The sequence below is a fragment of the Lepisosteus platostomus genome, chromosome 4, assembly GCF_059453375.1.
Source record: "Lepisosteus platostomus isolate fLepPlt1 chromosome 4, fLepPlt1.hap1, whole genome shotgun sequence".
NCBI classification, from domain to species: Eukaryota; Metazoa; Chordata; class Actinopteri; order Semionotiformes; family Lepisosteidae; genus Lepisosteus; species Lepisosteus platostomus.
This window is the reverse complement of record NC_142614.1, coordinates 16,142,640-16,157,573: the sequence shown is the minus strand read 5'-3', so window position 1 is coordinate 16,157,573 and position 14,934 is coordinate 16,142,640. Positions and strand designations below refer to the sequence as shown.

Below are 14,934 nucleotides of genomic sequence, written 5' to 3'. Positions count from 1 at the left end.
GTTAACCATTGAGAGATTGAGTGTATAAGAGTTGTTGGCTGGCCAGGTAACCATTGAGAGATTGGGTGTATAAGAGTTGTTGGCTGGCCAGGTAACCATTGAGAGATTAGGTGTATAAGAGCTGTAACACTGTCGGATCCCTGATGTGCACAGAAACAGATTAAAACAGCTGACAAAGGTAAGGAAGAGGAATAATGAAAGAATGTCATTTCTTTCGATATTGAGAAACATGTCATTTCTGTACATACTGCATCACATATGATGATGAAATATAATTTTTCGGTCGTTGATTGACTGTATTTCTTCACCTTGGAGAGTGACACAGCACAGTGTTAAACAAGTAATAATTTTGATTGCTGCCCCAACACTGTACAGTTCAGAACTTGTCAATTACATCTCTTTGCTGTCTCCATAGGAGTAATTACTTTTGCTATAAAACCGTAGTTTTTTTAATCTGATTCAGCCTGGGGGACAAACAAAAATTGGGGCCTGTCCTATTTAATGTTTGTCACACGTGACACATTTTGTTATGTCAGTTCTCATTCAGTTGCTCGCAATCTAAAAGATTCTTATTAGAAGTTGGTCTTTTTAATTTTGCAGGGGAGTCGCACATGCCCTCTCCTGTCTTGCTGGAGGTCATCTTAAAGTCTGTCCCAGCACTTGCATTTCACACTGCTGTTTTATTCCATTCAGAAATAACATTCTCTTGTTTGGTTAGTCATATAGCAGAGATGCACAATAGGAAATAACTACCCTTTATCAACCTTATCAGTTTTATTTAAGTTTTTGACAACTTTAATCAAATTTCCTCTTGGCTCTTCTTTACTGAGTGTGAAAAGAGTGCAGTTTTTGTAACAGAACGGCAGGCTCATTATTAATGTTCACTTGTAAAATATATTCATGATTACTAGAAGAATTAATAAACATTGCAGAAGCTGTATTCATAAGGATTTAGACAAACTATAGGACTGGAAAAACACCTGGCTGTTTTAATATAATGTAAGGAATTGCATGTGGCTATGAGGTATGACCTCATTCAGAATATTGCCTACAGTTTTGGTCACCAAGATACAAGAAAGCAGTTCGCTTTGGAATAGGTTCAGACAAGAGCAAACAGATATATCCTACAAAGGTAGGCTGAAAGAGCTCAATCCTTTCAGTCCTGAACAGAGAAGACTAAGAGTGGATCTGTATTCGAAACACTCAAGGTTACTGACCTCATCAAAAGACCATTGACAAAGTCAGTCCACTGGACTTCTTCAATATCAACAGTGAAACACAAACCAGTTGATGTCAGTGGAAACTACAGTACATGGAAGTGTATTTAGACCTGAGAACAGGAGACACCTTAATACACAAAGGCTTCTGTGAATATGGAACGAACTGCCCAATCATGTTTTGATGTTGGTATCGCAAAGCTAATAACTGATACCCTTCTTTCCAGAAATGGTTAAACGAGTGTTATGCCCTGTGGTTTCAGGGCTGTACAGTAGCTAATGACAAGCCAAGCTCAAAGCGCAGGTTCACAGAGGAATCTTCAGTGGGAGCTAGGTTTTAATGATAAAGTAATGATGCAGGCTGATTGAGAAATTGAGCTGTCTGAATTATTACTGAGCAGGAAAAGGCAACCTAGGTGCACAGAGAAGCTGGCTTGAATAAAATTGTATGAATTAAGACTGAACAGAAAAAAAGGCTGCATTGATGCACAATTGACCAGGCCTCTCTGTAGTTTATACTATAAGTCTGTCATGTCTCTACAGTACAAAAGGATAAAGGCAATCACAGAGATAAGACATTGTATAAGAAAGTAGATTGGGCAAAGATGACTGTCTTCCAGCTCCCACTGTCAGCAACATCGTGTACTTGATCAGAATCATACCAGACACCAAAGGTTTCATTTCAGGCATGCTGAGGGTTACCTGACCACTGCATGGACCCAATTCAAAGGGAACTGTAGTTTTTCATATTTCCTGTGAGTGGGTTTGTTACTAGCTTCAGCACAATTTGCTATTAAGGACAATTGCAGGAAGGAAGTAATTTAAATTAATGATCGTATTATACACGACCTCCTGAAATCAATTTTGATAACTGGCAGCTGGAGTATATGCAGACGATTCTGTTAGATCATGTCACTGATCAGCATTCTGTTTATTTATTGTTTTAACCATCTTTGTATTGGTTTAATTTGTATTTGAAAGCATTCCGGAACTTTTTATCAACTGAGACTTTATTCAGTTTTACGTATTCAATTTGCAACCTGGTATAATTAAAATATGTTGTTTGTGTGTACGATGTGCAATCAGTTACTCTGGGAAGTATTATGTGTGTTACAACAACAACAATAATTAATGATAATATAGTGTTTCATCATGGTAATATTCATCCAATGGTAATTTTACTCTAGATTCAAATTGCAATTGCATATCATTACTGCTCCTACCAATACTGCTCCACCTTAGTATACAATTTAATTAAATATAATTTCCTACTAGAGCTGTGCACTTTTCAATTTCCAGAAAAGCCAAGAACACTCTGTCTGACTCGACGCCTCCACCCCTTGATGCTCTCAGCCAAGAGTTCATTGCCTGCTGGGAATCACAACTTTAGGGCACAGTTTGAGCCCCCACGGAACTATCCCTACTGACTGACCTAGGAAGCACTGCTCTGCTTCCTTTCCAATGTACGGTCTGAAGAATGAGAAAATAGTGTATCCCTGTTAATAAGTACTGCTTTCTAATTGATAAACACTGTTTTAAACGTCCCTGTCAAAGCAGACTTTAACAGGGAATAGTTTAAATGAAAAGGTGCCATGTTAAAAAAATAACTTAATTATCTGTGGTTTTCTAATGTCACAATTATTTACACTTGTATCCTTTATAGGAAAGAATTGTGTTTTATTACAGTTTGAAATAGGTTGAAGTGTGTAATATTCTTTTAATAAATTCTCCTGCACATGAAATCACAGATCTTATTGACGGTTGATATCTGACTTGTCATGCTGCTGTTTATCTTCTGGTTAATGACCAGCCAAAGTGATGGGTTCTGTCAGTTTTCACAGTCTGCAGAAAGGCTGTGCTTCAGACCCAGAGTCTCCCAGTATACTACAAGTGCCTGACCCTTGTCTGGATCCTGGAAAAAGGAGAAATCTCATCTTTAAAATAATGTTTTATACAGTATATAGAAGCCCTTGGTGAGCTTCCTCCAAATTTTAAAATCCAGAAGGAAACACACCTCCTAACTTCTTGTTCATCACTAACTCATAACACATGTTCCTCCTTTGTGATTATTGACACCGCTTATGATACTGAACAATGCAGGAGATGTGCATTAGATAAGGTAAGGAGAAATCATCTGTAATTATCTTCCAGCTTCAATATACAGCAGAAACGTAGACGTTCACCATAGATTACAGAAATGAAAAAGTCCTTAACTAAATAGCAATTATCAGTTTGCCAAAATGGACTGCTTATCTCCAGCCTTTTTTAGGGATTAAGGTGAATCTTTAAATAATCTGCTTGCAAGTAACAAACACTTCCTGTTTGCTAGGCTCTTCTTTAAAGATTCCCACTAGAGGGCCTCCACTTTGTACAAGTTTGGAAATTTACAAGTGATTGGGGGACCCAACTGAAAACAACCCTGTAAAATTTGAGACTACCTTGAGTTCCTCTTCATGTGTCTGTTTTATGCTGTGCTGTTTTGAAATAAAGCCACATTGTCAAGTAAACATGAAAGGAGAATTTTGATTCACAGGCTACCGTACTTCTGCTGGTTACTGTATACAGTATTTAACTCTTTCTGAAACAAAAGATTGTTCAGTTTAATTTTCTTCTGCAATTCTAGTGCACTCAACTGAACCTCACTCTTGAGTAAACATAACATGTTGCCAGGAAACATAACAGGAAAAAGCCAAGTGGTAGAAACAACACTTTTTCATTTAGGCAATTTGAAAGAGAAAATGTGAATCTTTAATGCTTAAAATCTACACAAAAGGTAAAAAAACAAATCCTAATATTGCTTTGTTCCTCTATTGTTATATGGGTAGTTATTAAATTATTGCTGTTTTTAAGTTCTCATAATTGAATTGCCCCTGATAAACATGCATGTAATGTACAATACTGTACCCAAAACTGGCTTTTAGAAGATCAAAAAGACGATCTTGACAGAATAACTGCTGTTAGCCCAGCGTGGTGGTGATAACCACCCCACGGCTCTGAAGGTGACACACAGGAAGGCACATACCGCATACAGCAAGCTAGCCAATGAGCTTGAAAATTATTTTCATACCAGAAGCCAGTTCACAGTTTTGCATCATCTTGAGCCCCTGCCCATTTGCATTTCTTAAGGAGTCCTCTTTTTTATATCTCATTTTCAGGACAGCAAGGCGGATGTGAAGGCTATCATGGCAAAGTTCAACACCGGTAACAGCCCAGCTGAAGCAGTTCCTGGAAGCCGACCCAAAGTGTCTGTTCAGCCTACCAAGTCCGTAGGAACTCTACAAGCTAAGAGAGCTGCGCTTGAGGGCAGTCTTTCTGGGAGTACTACCTCGAACACCCCACCCAAGCCAAATTTCATCAAAAGCTCAGGACCTCCAAAAACCCCAGATGAAAAAAATGACAAGGATCCTGCTTTCCCGAAACTTAAACCAACTGCAAACAAGTTTGGGGGCAACCAAAATACTCTGGAGGAGAGCAAACCCGCTTTTCCAAAACAGCCCCTCAAGCCCAAACTTTCAGAGGCACCAAAGGAGAGTGAAGCCAAGCCAATGTTTCCTAAACCTCCGCTGCAAAAGGCCACTGGCAGTTCTAACCTTCAAGATAAAGAGACCAAGCCTGCATTTCCAAAGCCTGCTGCTGTGTCCAAGCCTCCCTGGCTCACAGACACTGCTAAGGCTGGGGAGACCAGCACGACCAGTGCTACCTCACCCAAAATGCCTCTTGCCCCCAAACCTAAGAGCTCTTTTAAGGTCTTGAAAGCACAAGCTGACGAAGGCAACACAACTGATCCAGCAGCCAAACCATTTTCTGGGGTCTCCCTGAAACCTTCTGGTGTTAGGAGTGTCCAGAGCAACTTTCTAAAAGATAACAGTGAAGTGAGCGCCAGCAACAACAAAAGCGAAGATGTTCCGAAAACAGACACCAAACCTCTAAATGCCCGGAATGCCTTCCTTGCCAAGCTGAACCAGGACAGCTCGGATGAGGCAGCACCCTCCCGCAAACCTCCCCCCCAGAAGCTGAACTTTGCAGCGCACAAACCGGACTTCCCAAGAAAACCAAGCGCACTTGGTGCTCAGAAAGAAAACAGTGACCCTTCAGCCCCTAAACGGAACCCTTTGCCCAATATATTTGCTCTGGGGTCTCCCCCAGCAAAGCCAAACAGGCCTCCCAATGTAAACCTGGAGCAGTTTAAAAAGGGCGCAGAGTCCGCGACTGACGGTAAGTCTTGCCTCTGCTAGTCTGAAACGGTTTGCAGTTCAGCTGTTTACTCTGGCAGTAGTGGGAAGTAGTGAGTCTTTTTGTGTTTCAGGTGGAGAAATTGAAACTGTTGAGTGTTAGTAAGATAAGATCACTTTATTGGCCATATACAATTTGTTGTATTAGGAATTTGTCTTTTTTGCATACCCCAACTTGCTCTCCATGAGACACACAGACAGGGAGAGGAGCTTGGGGTCAGAGCGCAGGGTCAGCCATTTTATACAGCACCCCTAGAGCAGTTGGGGTTCAGGGCCTTGCTCAGGGGGCCCAACGGAGTAGGATTCCTCTGCCAGCTGCAGGATACGAAGCCACAGAGCCACTGCACCGCCCCAGTGAGGAATCAGCTCACACAGATCTCTAGAACTGCACCCCTTCACTACAGCTGTGTTATGCAGGCAGTTCAGAATTGTACAGGATTAAATCTTTTTCCACAAAAAAATTATATTTGTTTCCCTTGGATCATTGTACCTGCACTAGAAGTCAACAAAGGCATCCATTTTCTAACTTCATCCACTTTTGGGTTGCAGGGTATTTATCTACATACAACTTAAATACCGTATATGCACTGTTGACACACTTTTGCATTTCATTAACACTTTATTGTAATTGGAACATTCTGCTCAATGTAAGAAAAAGAAACATAGTTTTCTCTGCAGCTGCCCAGTCATTAGTGAGTGATTGTGGGAGACAATACTGTATATTCTTATATTGCTGATCCAGTAATAACACAACAGTAGGAATTTCATAAAATTGGTGATTATTTAAGCAGAGATCTTGTGTGTTTCCTGAAATATTTAGAGGTTTAGAGAATTCCTTGGTGTTACATTCTTACTGCTATATGAAAGAGTGTACGCAACTTTCCTTTCTCTAATAAGCTCAGCGAGTTACTAAATCATTGCTTGAGAATGTGAAATTACCTTCTTTTGCAATGTGTTAGGTAATTTACAGGCCCAAAGAACAGCAGTTCAGGTGGGTAGCTGCGTCAGCATGCGTAGGCTGCAAAGAAACAAGTAATAGGTTTATTCCATGCTGAAAAAAAGAAGAAAGAGAACACAACCTTTCGGCCGTGTTGCCTTCTTCACACCTGAAGAAGGCTCCACGGCCGAAACGTTGTGTTCTCTTTCTTCTTTTTTTCAGCATGGAATAAACCTTTTACTTGTTCCAAAGAACAGCATACATGTACAGTAGCTCTGAGGAACAAATGCTGCAGAATGTCTAAAATTAACAACATAAAAAATAGACAGAAATATAGTAGCCTATTATGGAGTACATAGCATGGTCCAGGTCTCTGCAGGAGCTCCCTACTGTAAATGATCGAGGCTTCTGGTGTTCGAGGTCTATGGGGAACGCCAACTATGCTATTACTGGCCCCAGTGTGTGGTAGGAGGTCACACGCTAATTGAGTCTGTGGTCAAAACCCGAACTCAAGCCATTTGCTTCAGAGACCTCAGGCTCTACAGACAGGTGTTAAACTGCTGCACCTCTAAGGAAACCCAGGTTTCAATATGCGTGGAGAAACCCTTTAAGTACATAACCTACATTCCCTGGGAAGAGTAGGTTCTGTACAAACACACATTGTGCCATATAAGTTATATTTTGAACTTTGCATTCAAATTAGATTTAGTAACGGTTCCAGCTTACTGTTTTGAGACTTACTTTTATTGTCAATGAATCAAACCATATATAACCTCACCACAGTAATTTTCACAGTTAGTGGTAAATGCAAAGCAGATTGAATTTTTGCACAGAAGATCCCTTAACAGGTGCCTTTTAATTGAATAGAAAGCTTCTTCAAACTTGGATTCAGGCTACGGGTTAGAACAACACAATGTTCATATTTGGCAGTCTGCTAAGAGACCACCAAATTGTGTTTAATGTGTGTTCAAACTGTGGTAAGAATCTTAACCCTGTTTTTGAATTCTTAATGCTGTTTGAATACAGTGATACAACTTGAAAGTGGTGCAAAGAGTAGAATAGGACTTTCCCATCCTGGTATTGGAGAGACAGTGTATCTCTAGCTTATCACTCTAACAACGTGGCTGGGCAGTTTGTTCTAGACACCCAAATATCAATCATTTCGAGCTTAAATTAGCAACTGCATTTCTGGGTTTTTAATCTTGAATGAATCCATAAGAACATAAGAATAGTCACAAAAGAGAGAGGCCCGCTGTTTGGTAGATCCCTCCATATCAGCTCTATTCAAGACGAAAGAGTCAGTTCTTTGAACCATCTGTGTAAGAACATACAGTACCTGTAACACGGGGAATTATACTTCTCTGATCTCTGTCTAGGGAGCTCATGAAAGAATTTGGAGGATACAGTAGGTGTTTGTGTCATTGCTGGTTAATCAAATACCTCCATCACTACTGGAGTCACACAGTGTTTTTCACTGATCCAAGGACACTTTTTTCTACTTTTGCCTCTGTCATTATGTTTAAATGATCTTAATAATATTGACTGACAGACAAAAATAGCCTGACAAGGACAAAATTAAAAATAACCTGAAATTACTGAGACAAGCGTTACACTTTGTTATTGGTCTTGAAAAAATGTCTCCTTACATCTCAGCCATGAGGCTAGCAAACCATTTTTTGTTTTTGTTGCACTAGGATTTTTGTTTTAAACTTAATTCTTGCTGCAGGTTATCATACACATTAGGCTGACCGCTTAGATTTCATTTTCTTGTCTTCAAGCCAAAATCAATGTCTGAAAAATGTGCTTTTAATGAATGTGGGAGCTGTGTAATGAGTTGAAAAGCTTCCATGACGTAATCTGATATCACTTCACTAGAAGTGCTGAAACCTAATAATCAATATTTACAATTAAAATATATTTGATGTGCAGGTTGCTGAGATCAGCTTGAAAAAGCAGCAGATTTTTATCTTAAAAAGGAAGCTGACTGATCTGTTTACCAATAAATGTACTCCATAATAAGTGGGCTACTGCTATGACATTTTCTCAAGACACTGAAGGTACAGTAAGATTAGGGACAGTGTCCTGAATTCTGCTCTGAGCTAGGACAGTCTGGCTTCCGTATGGATTCTCCTTTAATTTAACTGGAAATGGTCTCACTGGTCTCACTTCTTTACATTATCTGACGTACACTGGGGCTGCTGTCACAGGATTGCTGGTGGAAATGAAATGGGTCCCGTTCTACTGTATGTGTGAAGCTCTTTGAAATTATTTGGGATGAAAAATGTTGTATGAATCCAGTCAATTATTACTAATTACTTTCATAACAGTAGAAATCACAGGCATTGGTAGAATGCAGTGCTCCCCAGCCCAGGTCCTGCTGCTCCCCTGCATCTGTCTTCATTACAACTTGCCTCTTTATTATTGAGACTAATTCAACACTCTATTGAATCAGATACGTTTTTGAACAATCTCTTTCCTGCACTCCACCTATGGCTTAGAAAATACCCTGTTGTGGGCATCTTGTTGCCAACAAAGTACCAACAAAGTACCAATCTGTTTAATAGATACTTGCTATAACTTTCACAGCAGCTCTTAGCAGCTAGAAGCTAACAATGAGATCACCTCAAGCCAACAGTTGAACAAGTAATTAAGATCAGAGTTGGACCAAAAGGCAGGGATTATAAGCACTGATGTGAGGGTCATTGCAGAATTAAAAGAACAAGTAAAGGTTTATTACAAAGAAGGCTTCACAGCTGAAACATTGTGTTTCTTTTCTTCTGTTTTCAGCTTGGAAGAAATCTTTACTTGTTCCATTGCAGCCTACGCATGCTGACGCAGCTACCCGCTTGAACTATTCCAGAATTAATACATTCAAAAACACAAAGCAAGAAACAACATCTACGCAGTTATTTGATAATGAGACCGAAATGTTCACAAGACTAAGAGCAAGTGTAATTGTAGACATCAAGATCATTATCAGACTTGTTTGTGTGTTGTAAATGCTTTGTGATTTTTTTTTGTCAGCAGCTCAGTGCAATACAGGAGAGCCTTTCTGTTTCTAACTTCCTTGTTGACGTGCGTTATCTTGCTGTCAGTATGGTGCTCTAGATCTGCTTTTCACAAGCACTTCCCCAAGGCCTTTGCATGTGAGCTCTTCTCTTTCTTTATTCCTCTCTCTGTAAGTTTTTTAAGCCTTGATCGAATTCGCTGTTAAAGTCTGAGTGCTGTTCTTTTCTGGCAATATAACTAGAGAAAGTACTTACTGTAGGACTGTCCTTAGAAAGGTATACAGTAGGTCACTGTATCACTGTATGAATTTGAAATCATACTGCACATTGCAGCTCACAAGGGCTGTGATGTACAGTACACTTAAGTCGTGGGTTTTTCAAAATAAAAGATAAAAGCAAAGCTAACAATAGAAAATTGGCATTATGGGCTGGATAGACGCCTGTAGTGCTGCCATATTTCAAATATCGAGGAGAATCAAAGCCTTTTGCCCACGCAGACATCCATCCTGAGGTCTAGTTTAAAAAAAAAACTATGCTTCCTCTCTTTAGTTAAGTTCCCCTTTTAATTTCTTGTTAAAATATCTCCCGTTTTAAAAATACTTCCTTCTTTCACCTATAAATACACATTTCTTTGGTTTTTCATTCATATTAATTAGGCTGCCACCTAGATTCCTATATCCAGGACACTATAAGACAGTGCAGTGTATTAAAGCTGCCCCTACAGCTTTAACCTTAAAGACATGACATTTTTCACTCCACATTGCGGATTTCCTAAATTGATTTCCGAGTGGGGGGCAGGGCCAGTGTGCACACAGCAGAGAAACATGTAGAGGTCAATTCCATGCTGAAAAGTAGAAAGATTTTTTTTTTCAGAGGCAGTCTAGTGAGAAGACATCTGAAGAAGACTTAATAGCTGAAATGTTGTGGGGTGTTTTACATTCTGTTGTGGCATTTCCTCTTATGTGTTTCTAAATTAGGGGTGTTGCTGTTAATCCAGTTGAAATATAAATTAAAAAATAAAAAGTATCATTAGAACAGTTGGTATTAAAAATCAAGTACTGATGGTTGGGTGGCATGATGGTGCAGTGGTTAGAATTGCTGTGTTGCTGCACTGGGTTCAGTTCCTGGGATGCTATCTGTTTGGAAATTTGTATTTTTTCCCTGTGTTTTCATGGCTTTCCTCCAGGTGATTTGGTACCCTCCCACAGTCCAAATACATGCTGTTAGGTAAATTACAACTTAGCTTCAGGGCAAATTGGCCCTGGTGTGAGTGTGTATGTGTTTGTGTGTGCCCTGCAATGGACTGGTATCCCTTACAGGGTATACTCTGCTTTGCATGCATTGCTTTCAGTGCTAGGCTCTGTCTCCTTCATGACCCTGTTTTGGATAAAGCAGTTAGAAAACAGATGGATGGAACGAAACTTGTACAAACAAAAATCAACTATCAGAAATTGAAATAAGGATTTGTAGAAAATAAGTAATAGTTATTAAGCATCAACATTAATTACACTAGGCTCCAGCACCTGTAGAACTTTTATAATAAATCACTTTAGTCTTTCCAGAGCTTTCCAGTCTTCAGAGCTCCAGGTGACAGTCAGTAAAGTAAAGTAATACATTGCACAACAGAGAGTGGGGTAGAAGCTTATTTCCGCTCATGATCTCCCTGGCTTTTGTATATCTTCAGTCCCCAAGTAATCAGAGTGTCTGAACATTGCCTAAGCCTGTGGGATCCCCTTCTGTGTCTGTGTTTCTCCAGCTCCGGCTCCTGGGCTAAAGAAAGTGACACCTCCACCCCCTCCTCCCCCTTCCTCTGCACATCCCAGCAGCCACCCAGCACTACCCCTGACCTCGCACCCCTCTGTGGCACCCTCTCCTCCAAACCTACCCCCGAGGTACCCAGGAGCAGTGTGAGTATCTGGCAACAGCCTTAAGCTTCCACCCTGGTCTGTGCAATCTTGCCTTCCTGTTTTTAATTTAAGTCAGGTCCTCCTTCCTGGCTTCTTTTGTCACCTTCATTGGCAGCTATTTATATATTCTGTAATGTTTGTAATAAAACAAAAATAACATTTTGAATTTATAATATAATAATAATAAACTTTATTTTATATAGCGCCTTTAAAGGTGGCGTCTCAAAGCGCTTTACAGGATGACAATAACAATAAATAAGAAGACTACAACAATAAATAAGAAAATTTCACAAGACAGGACACAATTATAATTACAACAATACAACAGTAACAATAGAGGAGACCGTGGAAGATGGTATTAAGAAGAGCAGAGGGGTGAAGAATGGAACCAGTTAAGTAAAGGCTTTTCTGAAGAAGAAGGTTTTGAGTCTGGATTTGAAGGAGTTTAGAGAAGGTGACTCTCTAATATCCTTGGGCAAAGAGTTCCAGAGCTTGGGGGCATAGCAGGAGAAGGCCCTGTCGCCCATACAATGTAGACGGGCTTGGGGGACAGTAAGGAGGGCAGAATTTGAAGAGCGGAGGTTGCGAGGTGGGGAGTAGGGCGATAAAAGTTCAGACAGGTATTGAGGTGCCAAGCCATGTAAAGCCTTGTAGGTGAGCATGAGGATTTTAAAGTCTACGCGGAATTTGACCGGAAGCCAGTGCAAGGACTCCAGGATAGGAGTAATGTGAACACTTGCACTAGACCTGGTCAGGATTCTGGCTGCTGAATTTTGGACATACTGCAGCTTGTTCAGAGTAGATTTAGATACCCCAGGGAGCAGAGCATTGCAGTAGTCAATTAAGAGAATACAAATATGTTGATCAGCTTTTCAGCCACAGTTAATGATAGCATAGGGCGTAGTCTTGCGATATTTCTAAGGTGAAAAAAAGATGTTTTGACAGTATGCTGTACATGTGGGTCGAATGTTAAGCCAGAATCGAATATAACCCCAAGGTTTTTCAATTTTGATTGAAGCTCAAGTACAGAGCCATCTACAGACAGGGTTACAGGACTGGCTTTACGAAGTTGATGGGGGGTACCAATAAGCATGACTTCAGTCTTGTCACAGTTAAGATGAAGGAAGTTTTGAGTCATCTAAATTTTTATGTCAGAGATGCAAGTAGGAATTTGATCCTACTCGCCCCTCAGGGTGGCTGTAGATGTGTTTCTGTGGCATTTCTGTTCTGTGTTCTGTGTTTCTGTTCCTGGGAATCCACCTCTCCTGCGTTTCTGCTGAGAGAAGGCAGGGAGGGAGAGAACACCCCATTGTAGACTCGTCTCACGGCTGAGCCAGGGCCACCACAATCATTTGACTGCTATCCAGTCACACTCCCTGTTCACATCCTCGATGAAGTCATTTCCGAGCAAGTTTTGCTGGACTGTGCTGCTATCTATCCACCCGGCCATGCTCAGTGCGATTCCATATTACACAGCTTTCACCCTTCTCTCTTAGCCCTAGGGGTCCTGGATGCAGTAGTGTGGCCAGGCGAGACCAGCGGTCTGCAAGATACACATACCAGGGCAGCCAACCTCTCTGGGGATATTAAAAGAGGAGAGTGTTTGAGATCCAAGCACCAACTGAAAGAGATTAAAACATGCCGAGAAGCAGAAGCAGAAAAAAACTTTTTTATCACCAGCAGGCATTTAGTACAAAGCACAAATGTGTACGCTATTGGTACTGTACAGTACATCCATCCATCAATCAGTCAGTCAGTCGGTCAATCAATCAACCATTGATTGATTATTGGGGCTTAAATCCTGAGCTTGACAAGGAATTTCGGCCACTAGCATTATAACATGCATTTTCATTTCAACATGCGTTTCATTTCATTTTTTGATTTGTGAAATTCTATGTGTTTTGCTGCAGCCTTTAATTTTTCTATAATAAATGCTGCACATAAACACGATAAAATACAAAAAGGATAATGTTTGTCAACCAACTTTGGGCGGCTTGAAAGTTAGGGTTTTCTCCTGACCCCTGCCCTGCCCAGGAGAAGGGTTCCATCATTCCACACCCTAGGGCTGGCAAGCCCAGGACTGTTCATCAGTGAGCAAATGAAATTAATGAATCAAGACAGCTTAAAAAATGTATTTCATAGAGTCAGAAGTGGTTTGAAAGACGTACAAAGTCCTGACCAGTCTTAAAGTCTACTTGGTGGCAGGTGCAGAATACAACACTTACTGAGGTGCAACGCTGGTGACTTTAGACCTAGACAGGCCAATACTGGTTCGAGATATTTAGAACAGTCTTGCATTTTGCATTAATTAATTAGTCTGATTAAAATAAATACCGGCCTGTTCACATTGTTTCTGTCTCTGCTGCCTTTGCTTTTAAGAAGAGGCTGAGATGATGGTGCTGAAACAGATACAGGAAACAAGGGGCTATTTGTATGCATCTCTGTTTGTCACACATGCTGCTACACTGTCTTAGTGGGTGACACTTTCATATTCAAGAAAGTTTTCATGCTGATCTAAGAACCGAACGTCAACTTACAGCTGACATTCATCCCTTGGACGCTATTGATATTATATCTTCTTTGTGCTCAGAGAAATTTTAAATTTTAGCTTCTTGTTTGTTTGAAATAGACAGGTTTCAGTGCTGTTTCAAATTTATGTTATGTCACACCCTCAGCATGTGCTGTTTGAACAGCTCTGTGTGGGAGAGAGATTTCTGCTTAAAAAGAAAACTAAAGGCAAAATTCAGAGGCATGGATTATTTTTCACTTTTGTATCCTACTGCCATTTGTTTGCTACTGCACGAGACACACGAAAGGTAATAATATTATCATACAGTGAAATATTGAATAATTAATCAAGGATAAATTAAATCACTCTTGCCTATAACAGTACACACTCACTCTGTCTCAGTTTTGCTTTCAGGAGGAGCAAAACAGAATGTCTTGTGTTAACTTGTATTTTGTATCTCTTTACTATGACCATTTGTCTCATTTGAATGTTTTACAACCACATTGGAAGAAACTGATATTTTTTAATTAAAAACACCCTGTAAAATAAGAAATAATTTTTAAAAATCAGGAAATTGCCCTTTCTACTTCCTGCCATTATTGTGCACTTCGTTATGATCAACGCTGGGCTATTAATTATGCCTTTGATAGCTATCAATTGATTTTCTTTAGCAACACTAAGGAACATTTCATATCAAGGCATATGCAGTAGCTAACCATTTGGAACGTGATTTAAAGTAAATGGTGAGACATGCAAAGGAGCAATTAAAGGTTTATCCCATGCTGAAAAGAGAACATTTCAGCTTTGGAACCTTCTTTGGGTGAAAACTACAATCAGGAAGAGTCTCTAGTTTTCCCTATTGCCAATGAGTCAGTGTTTGTACAAAACAGCACAGATCAGAGGAGAAGTGGCATTCTTTAGGAGTGGCGCATTTGACTGCAGTTCTTGATCCAGATGCATCAACATATAATTATGCTTGAAATTTTCAACCTAGAACATAATATTGCACAGAACTGCCACACAATCTAATAGTCCATTAAATAACACATACAGTGTGACATATGAGCAGAAATATTTTTCCTTTTTGAATTAACTGGACATGGTTTGGCTTTACTGTTCTCTCA

At 40.0% G+C, this 14,934-nt stretch overlaps 1 protein-coding gene across 6 annotated transcripts in view; it reads left to right on the top strand.

Annotated features, from left to right (window-relative positions):
- The window catches only part of LOC148672793 (FYN-binding protein 1-like), a 52,865-nt gene that overhangs the window by 14,703 nt on the left and 23,228 nt on the right, over positions 1–14,934 (top strand). For all 6 annotated transcript variants that reach the window (XR_015935879.1, XM_088628730.1, XM_088628729.1 and 3 more), the window contains exons 2-3: positions 4,373–5,432; positions 11,151–11,301. Coding sequence is in view for 5 of the 6 variants with exons in the window: in XM_088628730.1 (XP_088484856.1) it covers positions 4,373–5,432; positions 11,151–11,301 (1,211 nt within the window). In the remaining variant the exon portion in view is untranslated. The remainder of the gene's footprint in view (positions 1–4,372; positions 5,433–11,150; positions 11,302–14,934) is intronic.